The following is a 17683-nucleotide window of genomic DNA, read 5'->3' as shown; positions in this document are numbered from 1 at the left end:
GTATTCAATGAGACTAAAGATTTCAGAATTTTCCAAAGTATGCCAGTTTGTCATCAAGGAAATCAGTTTTTGCTCTAGGCCACAGTCTACTGCTTTATTAGAAGTCTATTTCACAAATGCATGCTACTTATCACAAAATTACCCAGAACAAGCACAGCCACAAAATTATAAAATTAAAATGATAGGAATAATCACAAATCCAAAGTAAAAACAAACCAGTACATGTATCACTTCCCCAGCCATTTAGCCTCCAACTTTATGTTCTTTCCTGCTAAACTACAAGGCCACAAGAACACAGATTTACTGCCTTCTTTACCACTATAGCCCCCCGGAATAATATACTTTTGTCAATAAGTTTGTTTTAGTGAGTAACTGGGCGTTCTTGTGAGAGAATTGTACCAGTCGTATAATACAATCTTCTTAGAAGAGCTGGAATCTGAGAAATCTGTTTAAATAGCGATAAAATCCCCCTTGGCATCCTGATAAAAGAGCCACCTCTTCTAAACTGAGCTCTGAAAATACTTACAGAAAGCCTCTCCGAGTCAAATTTCCATTTTCATTCCACAACTTGCAATGTATATGACAAAGGTTTTTTCCCAAACCTTTCTTCAATCCCCTAAATAAACTACATTTGGTTATTTTTTTAAAAAAATTTGTGGCATCCAGAGTAAGATCTATTTCCCATGTTACCTGGCCATCCTGGAGGACAGAGTTCCCTTACTGAATCTATGAAAATCCTTTAATCTTTGAGAAAATCACGTCAAAAGAGAGGGTGACGCTGATGAGGGATCATTCAGAAAACACTCGTGGGCAAAACCATGAACTTCTCTCAGTTTTAATTCATCTATTAAGAAGCTTTGTGTGAGGGAATGGGATGCTATGGGAGAGTGATTCATTATATTCACCCATGTAACTGAACCCATAGCAAAATAATTTTGAGTTTCCTTTTCTGAATAAGCATTTATTAAATCTGAGAAATTCTGGGTCTTTCAATTTGTAAAGTGAATTGTACTGCCTGTGGTTGATGAATATATGAATGAAGATGTAGTAATTCATTAATACGAAGTGGGAAATGCAATTTAATTACCCTGGAGGGTTTTTATTTTACATAGATTGCTTCTACTTTATGACAGTATGGGATCATGAACACATTCACCTTAATGTTAGGTAATGAGGCCTATAAAGCAAGTCATAAAAATGCTTTGTTTGCAATGCTCTTTTTTAGAAACTCTAATCTTATGGAAAAATCTTATTATTAAAAGCAGTTTAGTTCTTTCAGAATCCTAGACAAATTAAAGGCATAACATTGGGTTACAACAACTCATCCCATGGTTTTTTACTGTAAATTTGTACTTTAACATAATAGTAACTGGCTGTGCATTTCAGGCGCTGCACCTGAAGTATATAGGGAACAATCTTTGTGTCTAACCACTTGGTACTATGAACAGCAAGGCGTGTGCACCTGTGCAAGTGTCAAGCCAAGATTTTTACTCACAAAATGCTCTAATAGCTTTTACTATGTTTACCTGAGCATTACAGGGGTAAAATACACCCACACCATCCTTCTGTTAAGTAAATATGTACTTTATCATAATGGAATGTGGGGGTAGCTGAGTGTGGGGACAGCAGTAACTCATCTGTGCATTCACTCACTTATACAAAGGGCAAGGTGGGTATAGGAGCTCCAAAACAGCAATAGGTGCGCATTTAGAATTTCTTTTTTTAAGTTTTGTTTTGTTTTTTCTAGTAGAAGTATCCCAGTTCAGTGCAATGGCACATGAAAAGCTGGATTTGGAAGTTTTGGAGGAGGTCGAAAGTGAATCTTAGGTGACTTGTGCATGGATGATGATGTGCTACTTTTCAGGTGAAATTATAGTTGCTGCATAACTCATCAATAACATCTACAGAAAAGGAAAGCTAAGCACATGTGCTGTCAGTATGAGGTGTGTGCATGGAATTTGCAGTTGTCATGTGTAAAGGCTGCCTTGAATGTGACAGTTGAAGCAAAAATTACTTCTGTGGTAGATTTTCATTTGTGTTTACACTGTCATTCACATAGATTTTTATTTCTGATGTAATCTTTTAGGTTTGTAAGCAAATAAATAGTTGATGTGAAAATGTTGAAGTCTATTCTCAGGACTCATTACATATTTGATATTTTATTTTATGAATATCTTATTTTCCTGCTAAGTGCACATTATACAATATGATAAGAAGCTCCCGACAAAAGAGGAAGAGAGGTGATAAGAATAGCTTGCCACACAGGAAAGGAAAGCTAAGCACACAAGATGTCAGTATAAGTGAGACATGTGCACGGATCATGCAGTTTTCATGTGTGAAGATTGCCTTGGGCATGACAATGGAAGCAAAGATTATTTTGTTGTAGAGCTTTATTGGCATTTTCATTGTAGTTTATATAGGAATTTATTTCTGATGTTATCTTTTAGGTTTTGTAAGCAAGTACACAGCTGATGTGAAAATGATGTTTATTCTTAAATGTGCAATATATATTAAAAATGTAATACATTATTTTATTGATATTTTATGTTCCTGTTAACTACACATTGCATAATATAATAAGAACCTCCTAACAAAGCAGCAAGACCAGCAAGATGTCAAGTATATCCTGCACAAAGGCCAGGAATGAAAAACACATGTGCTGTCAGTGTAAGCAACACATGTGGATGGAATGTGCTGTTGTCATGTGTGAAAACTGCTTTACATATGATCATGGAAATAAAGATTACTTTTTTGTAGAGGTCTATTGGTATTTTTATTGTAGTTCATATAGGAATTTATTTCTGTTTTTATTTTTAGACTTTATACACCAAAAGAAAGAGATATTGAAAATTTTGATGCTCTTTTATACACAAGAAATATTAAAAATTCAACACTTTTTGATATTTTTCCTGTTATATATTCAGTGTTTTTAATATAATAAAGCTCTAAAATTAATATTCATCACTGTCAATGAGTCTTTGATTGATAAGCATTGCGTGTCTATATCAGTTTTCATGAGAAACCACTTTGAAGATATCAATATGTAACACAACAAACATTGTTAATTCCCTACCACTTTGTTTGTAACTCCATACTGTCTGTACTGTTCCTTTGCTATTTTGTAAAATGTTGTCTGTCTGTTAATATTTTCCTCCTTTTATTTTTAAAATAAAAAAGTAAAAATAAAAAATAAAATTAATATTCATCTGTAGAAATATTCTAAAGAATAAATGTGGCTATTATACACCCACAACAATGAGCCCTATGGCAAAATTGGTGTTATGCCCCACAGGTTAGGATGGTTGAGCACTTGAGAAGTAAGTCCCTTCCTACGTTAGATAATGAAGGGGGCTAGTACTTCTCAAGTTATTTCAAACCTATAGATCTGAAACTTGCACATCTTTTCTGGCACCCTGGAGAATTTAATCCAGAGATGATTTAAAAGATGTCTATGAAGACACGTTGCATTGCAGGGGCAGTATGGGATCAATAGCCATTTCAAGAAGAAAACATTATATGTAATTCAACCACCATTGTTAATTCCCTACCACTTTGTTTGTAACTCTGTATTGTCTGTATTGTGCTTGTGATATGTTGTAAAATGTTGTGTGTCTGTTAATGTTTCCCTCCTTTTATCTTTAAAATAAAAAAAAGAAGAAAACATTATTATGAATTGCATTTCTGCTACCTAAATTATCTAAGAAATGAAAGTTCCACCTTAGAAAATAAAAAAGTAAATGTTAAGAATAACTAGTGAGTGCAAAGAAAGAACAGCAACCCAGTCTTTGCTTACTAGATTAATATAGAAGTTTAAAAACCAAGAACAATCAGAGTCAATGAGGGTAAGGCATTCCACACTTTGCTCTTTTGAGTATGAGTTGCTGCAAATTGGAGAAAATGACCTAGAAATGTATATTAAAATATAAAATCTGCATACTTTGTAACTAACAAAGCCACTTTGGGAATGCTCTCCCATTTTAACTAGAAACACAGGTATCTGAGATAAATGTATGAAAAGATGTTTGCTACAACGTTGTTTGTCACAGTAAAACACTAAGAAAAAATTGAATGTTTATAATAATGGATAATGAATAAAATACTATTAACTGTTTTACAAAACATGAATTAGATGTTAATGTTGGTACTGGAGAGATGTCTTTTAATAGATAAAAAGTTAGAGAATAATACTAAGAACATGGCCCCTTTTCTGTAAAAACAAATAACAGCAACAAAAACATTTATGCATGAGTATTTGTATGTTTTTATAAATTTGACACTTTTAATACCCATTACCTCAAACTGCCAACATTAAAAGTGATTTAAAGTAGAATTTAAGCCTCCATATTCTGTATTAGTTCCCTCAGAAATCACTCCACACAAACATAAAAGCAGGAAGAATGTCATTTATTTCTTTCTTATCACTACACCCCACCAGTTCACAATGCTAAACATTTTTACATGGAAATTCTGAAGATATCACAGTTTCAAGAAAGGGAATTGAAAGTACTTCATATATAATGAAAGTTCTACTGAGTGCTTTTTGATTAAACTTTTTGAAAGTTTTAAAAGTTCACCTTACTTCTTGGAATTTAAAATGAAATCCTAAAACACTTTAAGTATTTAAGCAGGTAGATTTGAAAGGTTTTATTTGGAAAAAAAATTAGTATAATTGCAAAAATAATAAAAATGTTCTTTTCTCATCAGTTTTTCAGTTTATATTCTGTTATTATTTTCTGGTAGTTTTGTCTCAAAACTCTTGCCAAAGCCTACACAAGGCATAGTCAGCTCCGTCAGGATTAACAAGGGTCACAGCACATCCTCAAATCATTCCCCAGTCACTGTTTCCCCCTTAACCCTTCTCTTCCTAGCTTGTGTTCTAGCACTGGCCTTCATATTTACATTCCATTTTTTTTTCATATAAAAATTTTAGCCACAAATATAATGACAAACAAGAGCTTTTTTAGTTTCCCAGGGCTTAGGACAAACTTGCACAAGCTGTTGGTCTTTCATTCCCGTGAACATTTCTCCTCATACCCCAAAATATCTGCCATGGAATAACGTTTTCTGTGAGAGTATAGGTAAATTAGGCTTCACATCTCACACAGTAGAAAATTTAGAAGATTTATGCATAACAGTAGCTTGTGCATACTTCCTTTCTATCAACATGTACTGTCATGTGTGCTTATGTGACAACATTCCTGTAAGTCTAAGCTTCCAGAAGGCAGGAAACAGGTCTTTTATTTCATTATGTCCAGTGTCTAGTACAGGGCTTGATACAACATGTGTTAGTAATTTTCCATTGGCTAAAGAAAAGTACAAATAATTGGATCTCTTTTAAATCAAAGAATTTATAAAATTACTAAACTTGCAAATTCTGGTTTATCTCATGTGATACCACATCAGAAATTATAATGATAATCAGATAAGACAACAAGGGAAAATAATTTATTCATTGTCAAGTATTATGGCAGTGAAGACTCCATTGACATTATTGCTGAAATGGGTGAGCTCTTTTAAAAAATGAGAAAATATTACTCATTAAAAGTCTCACAAGTCCACTATCAGGTGGATCCAGGGGCTCAGAAACATGAATTTGAGGGTTCACATATTCAATTACACAATGTCAAAATATGGAGCTTGGTGAATTAACTTTGAGTTTATAAACCTTTACAAATTTAGTTTTGAGTCGACTGTGTTTGAGTTTTGTCTTGTTCCTTCAAGTTGCTTTTGTATCATTATAATCAGACATTTTAGTTACATTTCCAGCAGACCTCAAAAAGATTGAAAATCAAGTACTTCAGAAGAATTTGTGTAAATAATAAATAGTTTTAATATTACATTAAAATACACATCATAGTTTGCATTTACTTAGGTTGTTTTTTCTAACTCTAGTGACTTCCAGTTTCTGAAAAATTTTCTACCAGGGGTAGAAATAAGGAGAGTTGTGTGACAATGGAATGCAGCTGTGGCTGTGTCTAAATTTACACAGTGACCAGATCCTTCCTTTCCTTTGGTTTAGTTTATTTTTCTAAATTTCAAGGAAGTAAACTTCTAAGATCACTTCCTTATCTAGCATCTTTATATGCTATAATATGATTCTATTGCTTCCCAATTATAATTCTACTTCAAGCTGAAAAGAAAAAAGCAGCCTTAATTCTGCTGTCTTGTGTTGACAAGATATGAAATGTTCTTACAAAAATATTCGTATGATGGCCTTCACAAGTGCAAGCTAGAGTGATTATTGACATCAGTCGATTCATTCAAATTAAGTCATGCCAAGCTTTTACCTGGTTTTGTTTAAACAAATACTAAAAAGTCTTGGGGAAATCGCATGCAAACGTTATGACCATTCACGTGGCTTTCCCTTTCACCAGCTTTACCTATCCATTTGAAAATCAAACGCTTTCAAAGTATGTTGTTGTGCTATCACACTCCGGAATAAGATTCACCCTGAACTAGGAGAATGTGAGGGAGATGAGCCTTTGTTTTCAGCATCAAATTTCTAAGCAAGAGATCTCCCACCACCTGCTGCTTCCTACACTCCAAAACTCCTGCCCGGCTAGATTTCCTGAGAAGACAGCAGAAAACTAGGAGGGAGGGGAAAGGTGGGTGAGAACAAGGGGCGGGGAGTGAAGCGTGGAAGGCAGGAGGAGGCGTGGCCGGCTTGGGGCCGTCCGGATAAATACGGAGAACTGGGTGCGGGGTGCAGAGAACTCGAGGATCGCCGGAGCAGAGCAGCACCGAGGACAGCGCCCGGCAGCGCCGCGCCCAGGTCTTCGTCCTCCTCCGCCCGGACACCCGCACGGACCCACACACACACTCGCACACTCGCACACTCACACACGCAGACACACGCCTCGCTGTACAATGGCAGAATCCCACCTGCAGTCATCCCTGATCACAGCCAAACAGTTTTTCGAGATCTGGCTTCATTTCGACTCTGACGGTGATTATCTTGTTTTTAACCGATTCAAGACAGCCTTCCCCTTCCCTCTTGTGGACATCCCCTGAGCCACCCGATCCCGCTGTCATCCTTTCCTGTTCTTTACTTTTCCCCCTACTCTGCCTAATCCTATCTCTCCGACCGGCTGCCCAACCTTCACCCTGAAAGTTTATATTGCTTGCATGTAGCCCCCGAACCGTTCACTTGCGTCCTTCTAGGAACGGTAATGGTAGGACAGAGAGACCAGGGGTTGGGGAACCCTGCTCCCCAAAAGTTTCTGTGGCTGTGACCATCCCCTTTGTCCTCAGTGCGGCTAAAGTTTGACGCCCCGGCAGGGGAGCGCTGCATGGCTCTACCTTCGCTGCTTAATCCATGCGGAAGCCGGAGAGAGCCTCTCGGGTAGCCGGAAAGGTAGCGCTCCTGGAAAGGGAGCGGAGAAGGAGCTGGGAATGAGATATCTGACACCTGGGTGCCTCTTTGTCTTTGCAGGAAGTGGTTACCTGGAAGGAAAGGAGCTGCAGAACTTGATCCAGGAGCTCCTGCAGGCGCGAAAGAAAGCTGGATTGGTAGGTTCAAGTCTGTGGAGAGGTAGACAGAGCTTCAACCTTTAAACATAAACATGCATGTGTTTTCATAAAGGGCCAGCGAGACCAAGGGCTTTTGCAGGGAATGTAAACGTTTATTAACTGAAAAAGAACACCTTGCATCTTTCCAAATTGCATAGTGAGGAAAAAGAGGGTGGATGAACGAGAGAGAGAGAGAGAGAGAGAGAGAGAGAGAGAGAGAGAGAGAGAGAGAGAGAGAATATGAATGAGGTTTTCTAAAGGGGAAAACCTAACCCTCTTAAATCAGAATTTTAAACATAACAGATAGAAAATAGTAGACATAGATAGATAGGTAGGTAGGTTGATAGATAGATAGATAGATAACTTTGTGTTTGCTTTAATAGGTCTTGAAAGTGTGGATAGACAAAACACTTAACAGGTCACCACCTCTACCACTTGGGTTTGGTTAGGTAATTTTTAACTTCTCTTTTACTGCCATGAGAATTAAGGGGGTAGAAATACATTTCTGCCCCTTGGTGGTCAGGAAACAGATCTGCAGATTATGAACCTCTATTCTGCTGCCAATTTTTGCTGTGGAGCTGTTGTAGTCAGGGAGATGAAAAAGCCTCCTGTCTTGACCCTCCTCACTGATGATAGTTGGCCAATTCGTCACCTAATAATGAGCAAGAATTTGGCAAGAAAGGTTTTCATTTCTGTAGTAGGAGAAACCCCAAAAGTTAGAAAAGCAAGAAATTTTAAGAATTCTGTGTATTGTAAAAAAAAAAAAAAAAAAAAAAATCCTGGTGGGAAACAATTGATATTTTTAAAATAAGCTGTTTGTGGTTTAAGCCATTAAGGATTGAACATATTACAATTCTTATAGCTTTCAGAAAAGATACAAGGCTGCAAATAAAATGTCAGTGTTTAAGCATATGTGATGGATATGCAGGGGCAAATGAGTTAAAATTTTACCAGTCTGTTAGGATTTATGTAAGTCTGTCTTTCAGAAAGGAATGTTGGATTTGGGCTAGCTAGATGTTAAAGATCTTTAACTCTTTGAACTATGATTAGAAAGAAATTTTTACCTTAAGAATTAAATACTTGTCATCTAGGTATATTATATAGCAGATGACCACAGCTAGTATTGAGTTGTATACGTATTTTTACTAGTAAAATTATTTTTGTTCTATCTACATTGAAGATTATATTGTACACATCTCTGTGCAATATTTTCAAAAGAATCCCAGAGGACTCCAGACTCTAACTGTATTAAAATGCATTACAGAACTATCAGTTGCTGAAATCACTGGTCAAATTCATTTTAAACTAAATCATTCTCTAGGGATTGTTTTACCCTGATTTAATATAATATAAATCTAAAAGTATAATAGAATGAAATCAAATAAATGTCTTACACACTCTCCACCTTCCTCTCACCTTATGTATCACTGTGTAAATAAATTTATGCAATACTATCTTTTTAGCTCTAGGGATCTTTGGCTAATAAAGCCAATGAAATGATCTTCCTGATTTAAAAACATACATTTAAAATTCTGGTTGGAAAGTCTTATGGAAGTTGCTTTGAGCAACTAAATGATTATATTCTAATTTTTCCAGAAGTAATTTTAATGTTAAATTCATTTTTATCTTGGGATTCAAATATTAATGAATTCTATACATTTTTTCTCTCCCATTTTAATATTTGTACCTTTTTGTAAACAATGTGTTCACTTTGGAGTTTTAAAGAGTTCAGAGCTTGATTATTTCTTATACTGCCTAGCCTCCAATTTTGAACTATATAAAGCTCCAATTATTAGATTAGAATTCAATAATACTCAACTTGAGCACAAGTATAAGATTGTATCAAGTGATTCAACATCTTCATACTTGAGGATTTGCTGAGTTATATGGGTGGGCTTCGAATACTTAAAAATCTAAGTCAAAAAAAATCTAAGTCAAGATCTAGATTGAGAGGGTCATATATTGGACACATGTTTCATAATACTACCCAGCCCACTGCAATTACCCTACTTTTTACATATTCTCTTTTGTGAAAAAATGAATATTCACCTTATAAACCAGACTTCTTTGTATTTCTTGCCAGAGTGTAACACATTTTGTTGCATTAATGGAAATGCCAGTTTGGCATAATATTAATAATGTGAAATTTCAAAAATTTCACCAAGTGAAACATCAGTGAATGTAACATCAGTGAGCTATGACACCCCTATATACTTCTGAAACCAGAACCATTTTACACTAAACATAATGTTTTATCTTTAAATTTGCATTGGTTTTTATTAGTCTTTGATGACAATTATGTCTTGAACTGCTTAAAAAGCAGATTTTGATGCAACTGTAACCCAGAAACTTCACAAAATATATATCGTCTGTTAGTTAAACGAGTCATATTACACAGTTTTAAGATTTAAGACTTAATGTTTGGTTTTTCATTTACTTTAAGGTATGTAAAAAATAAAAGGATTCATCCCCACTGTTGGTACAGAATTGACACTTTTGTTTTCTTATAACTGTTCCTGTATCAAAATTTAATAAATGCAAATTGCAATCTGTTCACAGAAGAATTGAAAACTATTATATAATTATATTGCTTTATTGCTATTTATCACATTATTTCAACTAGAGATGTCTACTTTGATTTCAAAAGGATTTTATAAATACTAGTAGTAGTAATATTTAGCCTCAATATAGCCTTTCAATTACAACAACCTTCCTATCCCCAGAGCAAATGTGTGGTAGATAACTACCATTTTTTAGTCATGATGAAAATTGAGACCTTAATTTACATTCCCAAGGACATAGCGTAGGATATTAGTGAGGGCTGACCTATTTTAAATAGGCTTCAGTTCATGCAACAGGGCTATTTTAAATAGGCTCTGCTTAAGGCCCAAGTGTAAAAACTTAAACTTCCTGAATGCCAGATCTATGTTCAGATCACTAGTTTATAGTTCATAACTCTCTAACCTGGCAATGTGTAAGGAAATTATAGTATAACATATTGAGAAAAACAAGCCAAAAGAGAAGATAGCATTCACTTAGTCATCCCTAACAATGTTTTATTGTACTAAAATACATGGGAGAGAGAATATAATCCTGGAAGAAATGAATACAAGGCAACAGCAGGACACTACTTTGTATGGTACAGTGGCAGGCAAAGGTCGGAAGCATAATATCAGCGGTCTAAACTAGGATCATCAATATTGTGTATTTGTTAGTGAAAGTATAAATTAGTCATCAATTTTCATTGCTTATTTTTCGCAGGTATGTAATTTTAAAATTTATTTAATGAATGCCTGTTTTGTGCTGGAAATATTTCTTACTTAAAAAGTATGTTACTCTTCAGTATTTACATTCTTTGCTTGTCCAAACAAAAAATACATTTTACTAATTTCCATGGATAAACCTCGTATTGGAGTAATAAAAATGTTATAGGACAAGATAGTGTGATAATATAATGCATCCTTTAATGAAGAAAGTAATGTTTAAAGTATATTAACAGCCATCATATTTAAATTCACTAATGGTAATGAATTGAATAATTTTTACTATATTTTCCAAAAATAGCATAATCTGAAAACTACTAATAGATGAGAAATCATTGTGTTTGATTCCAAAATGATAAGCATAATCATAAATCTTTCATTTGAAACTAATAAATGCTGTATATTACATTATGACTTTAATTTCATGACAACAGGTCGTCATGCATAATTCTAAATGGTTTTAATTCTGACTTCTCTTTGCATTAATTTATTAAGACCATGACAAGTATAACTGGGTATTTTTCTTACAAACTTCTTTCCTGATTTTGTATAATTTTAGGAGTTATCACCTGAGATGAAAACTTTTGTGGATCAGTATGGGCAGAGGGAAGATGGAAAAATAGGTATTGTAGAGGTAAGGGACTTATGCATTTTTCTGATTTATTAAATGATACTCATTGTTTAAGTTGTACACAAGTGAAACATGATAGGGCAAGATTTGTAAAAGAGCTGTTTATTCCCTTATTCCTAGATTTCTAAACACTACTGGTATCTGAGATTCTATCTTTATCTCCGCAACCTATTACAGAAACTTAATGGAAAGTTTTTCCCAGAAAAATTAATAACATCATAATTTAAGGTATTTCAAATCACAAGCATAATTATGTTCTTCATATAATGTTCTCAGTGTATTAAAGTATCAAGTGTTCTGACTTTCAACAGCTTATACCTTTGATTCAGAGAACTAACCTGGTTTTTAAATAATTGATCTTATTAGGACACTTGTGATATTAGTGTGAAATACAATTATTTTTAAACAGCTACCACATGTAGAGTTAAGGGAGGGCATACTATTATTATCTTTGTAATTAAAATTTTTCCCTGGAGCATACGTTTTCCCCTCTGCCTAAGTGCAACTCATTACTATATAAATAGGTAATAGTAATGGGACTTGCAGATTGAGATAGAAGCCAACTAATCAAGATGTGAAATCATGAAGAATAATAAAATCACTTTAAAATGAATATAAATGATGTAAAGTAAATCCAATTCTTCAAAACAAGCTTGAAAATCTGACATCAGTGAAGGTTTAGATTGGCTACTTCAAAGTATGTATTTTCTAATTCTAGTAGCGGAAAGACTGTTACCTTGTATTTAACATATTTCACTCTTGAAGGACAACAGTGGGCCCCATTATTTATTCAGTTTCATTTCTTCAGTGATAGTAAGTTGTGTAGAAAAAAGCACAGATCATATTTGCACACATTTTACACTTTTCAAAGAACAAGGTAGATGAACATATTTTGAATCTAGGTTTTACTACATATGATATAGTTTAATCTTGTCTGACTTATTTGAAGTTTAACTTGAGTGAGAGGCTAGGTGTCACTTAGCAGATGATGTCTTGGAGGTTTAATGAAAGATGTTTATTTCCTCACAAGTCTGATGTGCTTGAGATAAGAAACTGTTATAGGGAAGAAAAGATTTTCTGTGTGAGGAAAAATAAATATGGTTAACAAAAGGGAGTAAAGAATGTAATGTATGTTGAAATGAAGAGCTGAGGAACTTTTATAGAAACAAGAATAAGAGTTTACATGTGTGTGACATTGTTACATTACATTACAATTATTACACGATTTATAAAGTGCTTTCAAATAAGTTATCTCTTTTGATTCTCATAACAACAAAATAAAGTAAGTCTAAATATAAAATGAGGGTCTATCCTGTAGTTGAGGAATCTGAAGTTTCGTAGAATTTGCCTGAGATCAAAGAAAGAGTAAAAACAAAGGTATATCTGTTAGGACACAGACGTGTTCCCCTAAATTACTGTGCCTATTTTTTTAAATAATTAGAAAATCTGCACACCATTAAAAGGAAAGATGCTCCAAGCTTCAGTTATTTGGTTACTTATGGCAAAGCTTTAAGGGGTAACTAGGGGTGCACAAAGTGAAGATGCTCCCACACTCACAATTGGGTTCCACTTTGATAAACCCATAAGTTGATGAACATCTCAAGTACAGTATGCATTAGTGCACCTGACCTACCGAGCACCATTGGTCAGCAGCACAGTGCTCTGTAGACCTTTGTTGAGTGCATGGCTCTCGGGGAGTGACAGGTCACTGTCACTGCCCAGTGTCACAAGAGAATATCCTACCATACATTACTAGCCCAGGAAAAGACCAAAACTCAAAATTCAAAGTACAATTTCTATTTAATGTGTACTGCTTTTTTGCATCATTTAAAGCCAAAAAATCTTAAATTGAGCCACCCTAAGCCAGAGACCTTCTATATAGAGCAATTATTTGGGCAAAGAATTTAAAACATGATTTGGAAAGAACTTTTCAGATCAGTTCAAGCTGGAAGAGTATGAAGGGAGGGAAGTGAGACAGGTGAGAATTGACTAAAGGTTTTAACGTTGTGGAACATGGAATTTTTTTGCTAAATGAGACCCTTGAGAAGAACTAGCCAAAATTCCTCATTTTAAGGGTAAAGAAACTGAGACCCAGAAAGACTGAATTATATGTTTGAAATCCCACCAGAAAGGAGTGCTATAACCTATATGCAGACTTAAATTTGATTTTGAGTCCAAAACTCTTTTTTTTATAAGCCAGAATATCATCTCCTACCACTTTTGTCTGTAACTCACTATTATTTGTCTATTTGTTTTCCTGAGAAACTATCTTGTAGGTAACAATATGTAAAACAACAACCACTGATAATTTCCTACCACTTTGTCTGTAACTCGGTAAGCCCGCCATTACTATGCTATCCTTTTTTTACTCTTTAAAATAATAAAAAAAAACATAAATTTTTAAAAATGGATTATCAGCCAAAATGTAAGAGGAAAGGGCCCATATCAGGCATTCACCAAAGAGCACTGAAGAATGCTAGAACGTGGAGAAGATTGCCACAGTAGTTCATATGCAAGTCATTCAGTCTATAGTGGTTAAGTAGGAGTTAAGAAAAAAACGGGCCTGAAAAATCACTGGGAAAAAGAAATTAAAAGTTACAATAGCATGTAGAAAATGAAGAAGGGAAAACTAGAGAATGTCTGAACCATAATGTACCCTCTGGTGTCACCAGAATGTTGTATTAAAAGTTCATTCTTTCTTTATCCAATGTGACATATGATATTACTTGCTTAGAAATCTTACATACTGGGGACACAAATCCTAGCCAGCAATGAAGGAACACAAAACCCCAGCTTTCCAAAAATTATAATCATCTCCTGCCTCACATTAAGCACAACATTATGTTGGTGTTCAAACAGAAAGTAAGTTAGATTTGCTAATACACTGTACCCACTTGATAGTTATACTCATGGACTCAAAATCTAATGAAAGCAAACTAATGTCCATGCGGTAGTCCACTTCCCTTATGCAACTGCCTATGTTGATTTAAAAGACCTGAAAATGCAATGAGTAATTTTTGAAGTTCTGATGTAATGAAGTTGACTGACATTTTCCAACAACATGCATTTGCTATCTAAAAACATACAAAAAGGAGAGTAATGTGCAGATATGAGTTCTTCTGGACTTAGTAATTTTATGCCTTTAAATAGACTTAAAAATTCATGCAAATATAGTTTGGTAATAACAAAGTTATTAATCTGAACTCAGAACAGGAGCATTGAAATTCTGAGATAATTTAACAAATATCATGGCAGTCAAAAATGTTCTAAATTTATGTAGACTAATAGCTCTATTGCAAAGAGGTCCAATTAAAATAATTAAATAGGAAGACTGACTGATTTATCAGGGAATGGAATTTTCTCCTCTAGGGCTTATATGAAGAACAGATCTCTCCTCTAGCTGGATGTCAATTTATAAGCTTTTCCTGGGTCCCTTGGGCAATGTGTGGGAACCTACTATCCTTTTTACTCTTAGTGTTTCTCTCTGTCCAGGTCAGTGCAGCCGCTGAAAAAATAGATCCAAAAGCTATTTTAATCCTAAAACTGTAACAACCCTCCCAGGGAAGCAGCCACTTCTCTAGATGTCTCTTTTTTTTCTTCCACAGTGGAACTTGAGCATCTGAGGTTAGCCAGGGTGGATGTAATTTTTCGTTATAGATGATTTGTCCACCTTAGAATTTGAGAAAATGCCAATAAAATCCCATTTTAAAATTTGATCTGTATAGATTTTCTAACTATGTCTTAGGGTAAATTTTTGATTGAAGATTTCAATGGGGAGTGATGAAGGTAAAGGTCAAGAATCTCAAAAATCAAGCGAGTCAGATTGTCTGATGTTTAATCTAACTCAAGCTACAAGATAAGTGAGGGCAGACTCTCTATGTTCTCTGGGCCTCATTTCCTTGGCTGTAAACAGGGGTGACTATTATCAACTTCCTATGGTTTTTATGAGTATTGACATCAAATGAGATAATACTTGGCAAACAAATATCCTGGCATATTATAAAAACTCAAATAAATGTTTTTGTTATTGTTATTAAATTTTAAAATAACTTACTGGGAAATTTACACTGTTCTGTGCCAAGACTTTTCTTCCCCTTCTTGTAGAGTCAAATTCAAATAATTAAATTCAAATAGCTTTAAATTTATGAGAAGATTATTTGCCTACCAAATTTCCCAGACTTGCTTCTCATTGGCTGGGAAAAATGTTTCTCTAATTCCCAAGTGAAAAAAGTGAATGCTTGGCTAATAGGTGCTCAAGAAGGCAAATATACACCACAGCTGTGGTTAAAAGTCAAAAATTATGCTTCAAGTATATTTACTTTAAAGTATTTTTCTGTCCTTTATATCTTTAGTGAAGTTACTGTTTGTGTACACACTTCTCACACCTAGTTCTTAGCTTTATCACTGTATCTATCTCCTGCTTTTTATCTTGCTTTTTATCATTAAAAAAAATGGTTTAAATCATCTCCCTGGTAGTGGCTGCAAATTGCCGGCCACCAACACCACCACCAACATACTGGCCTAGTAATTAGTAGTCATCTGAGGCATAGAAAGGAATTCCATTCAACTTCAAAATAAAATAAGTGCTTTTTCTGTAACTCTGTATTGTGTATATTGTTCTTATGCTGTTCTGTAAATGGATGTCTGATAATATGTTTTCCTTCTTTTATTCTTAAAATAAATTCTTAAAAAATAAGATAAGTGCTCTATATTATATGAAAATAAGAGAGATGGAGGGAGCAACCCTGTCAAGGTGGAGTTCCCTGGGAAGCTGATCAGAGGGGCAGCATGGCACTTAGGAGGAGTATTAGAATCAATTCCTGTGGAAGAGAAGTGAAGAGAATAGAACTTGGGCAAAGAAAGTCGCTAGCCTGTGACCCAGTTGACCCTACAGTGAGCTCTGAAGTTGGGTGAGCTTTCAGAGATTTCCCAAGTTTTCAGCAAGAGGGATGGGCCTCTATATTCACACGTGGATTAGGCACAGGCTGCAGCCTTATTGGAAACATAGCTGTCTTCAAGCCGTACAGTCCCTCACGGGGTCCTGGCAACTGGGTCCTCAGCAACATTCTCAGAATCTGAAGAGAGCTCTGGGTAGCACATCACAATGTCCACTCCAGCCCTTCCCCACAGCCCAGTAAGAAGTTATTTGAATTGTATACAATGAAATCTTACTGCCACTTATTTACAGTCTATGATGACTCTTGACAAATAGTCAACTTCTTCATTTCATTGCATGCGTAAAATGTGTACTGAAATTTGTGCAGTTGCTGGGAGAATAAATGAGCAAAACATGGGCTTTTTCTCAAGGAGATAAGCAAGTGGAAAGAAAATTTGCTTCCTTATTGTTAACAGCAAGCAACTAATTCTCATAAGTGAAGATCTAAGGGATTCTGCTTGTGTCCACAGCTATGTGCTTTCCACTGACCTCCTTGAGTGGAAACCCTACTCTCTTGAAACCCATAAAATTTTAGGAGTTCATAAAAGAGCAGGCAGAGAGTCAAAGGATCTTGGAACAGTACTTGGTATTTTTCTGGATAGTCTGACTGAGAATAAAATAGCTCTACTTAACATCTTCTATAAGGGACCTTTGACATGTTGGAGACATACCCTTAGGTCGACAACTGGAGAATTACCATACCCAGATTGAAAATTTGAATATTGATTGATATACATTGACAGTAGGACCAAAAGACAACACAGGACCACCACACTGTGAAATACACCTTCAGATAGGATTTCTTTGTGTTCACTACAGCTCCACCCTATTCATTCATGTTTGTTGCTTTCCTTTAATGGCTAGTATTCTCATAATATTTTACAATATCCATTTCTAATGTTTGTAAGATAGAATGGTGTATGTGTTGAATAGAACAAGAACACTTCAATGAAACCAGAACAGAACAAATATATTGCATATAGATGCAATCAATATTTTAATTAAAAGTAATGCTAAAACAGCATAGGCAAAGAAATATACATTTACATTAGACATGAAAAGCAATTTGACTCCTGTATATTTGACATTCTAGAGACCTCTGGGATGCATGAGAGCTATGTAAACTTTGATTTATGAAATAATGATGGTTAAATTTCCTTAATTTTATATTTAGTCATTGATGACTACTTCATTTTTTTTCTGTTTATATATATTTGGTGTATTTTGGCAAGTACAACTTTTTAAGAAAAAAATATTCGGGGCTGGGGATTTAGCTCAGTGGCACAGTGCCTGCCTGGCAAGCACAAGGTCATGAGTTAGATTCCCAGTACTGGGGAAAAAAAA

At 34.9% G+C, this 17683-nt stretch overlaps 1 protein-coding gene across 1 annotated transcript in view; it reads left to right on the top strand.

Moving 5' to 3' along the window:
* Positions 1-6720: 6720 nt before the first annotated feature.
* Positions 6721-17683, top strand: part of Calb1 (calbindin 1, 28kDa) — a 25042-nt gene continuing 14079 nt past the window's right edge. Inside the window, exons 1-3 of the mRNA XM_005381764.2 lie at positions 6721-6946; positions 7433-7509; positions 11332-11406. Coding sequence (XP_005381821.1) covers positions 6868-6946; positions 7433-7509; positions 11332-11406 — 231 coding nt within the window. The 5' untranslated portion in view covers positions 6721-6867. The remainder of the gene's footprint in view (positions 6947-7432; positions 7510-11331; positions 11407-17683) is intronic.

This window comes from Chinchilla lanigera, unplaced genomic scaffold (genome assembly GCF_000276665.1).
Source record: "Chinchilla lanigera isolate Chin_1 unplaced genomic scaffold, ChiLan1.0 scaffold00016, whole genome shotgun sequence".
NCBI lineage: Eukaryota > Metazoa > Chordata > Mammalia > Rodentia > Chinchillidae > Chinchilla > Chinchilla lanigera.
Note: the sequence above shows the minus strand (reverse complement) of the source record. Positions and strands in the feature narration are given on the sequence as shown.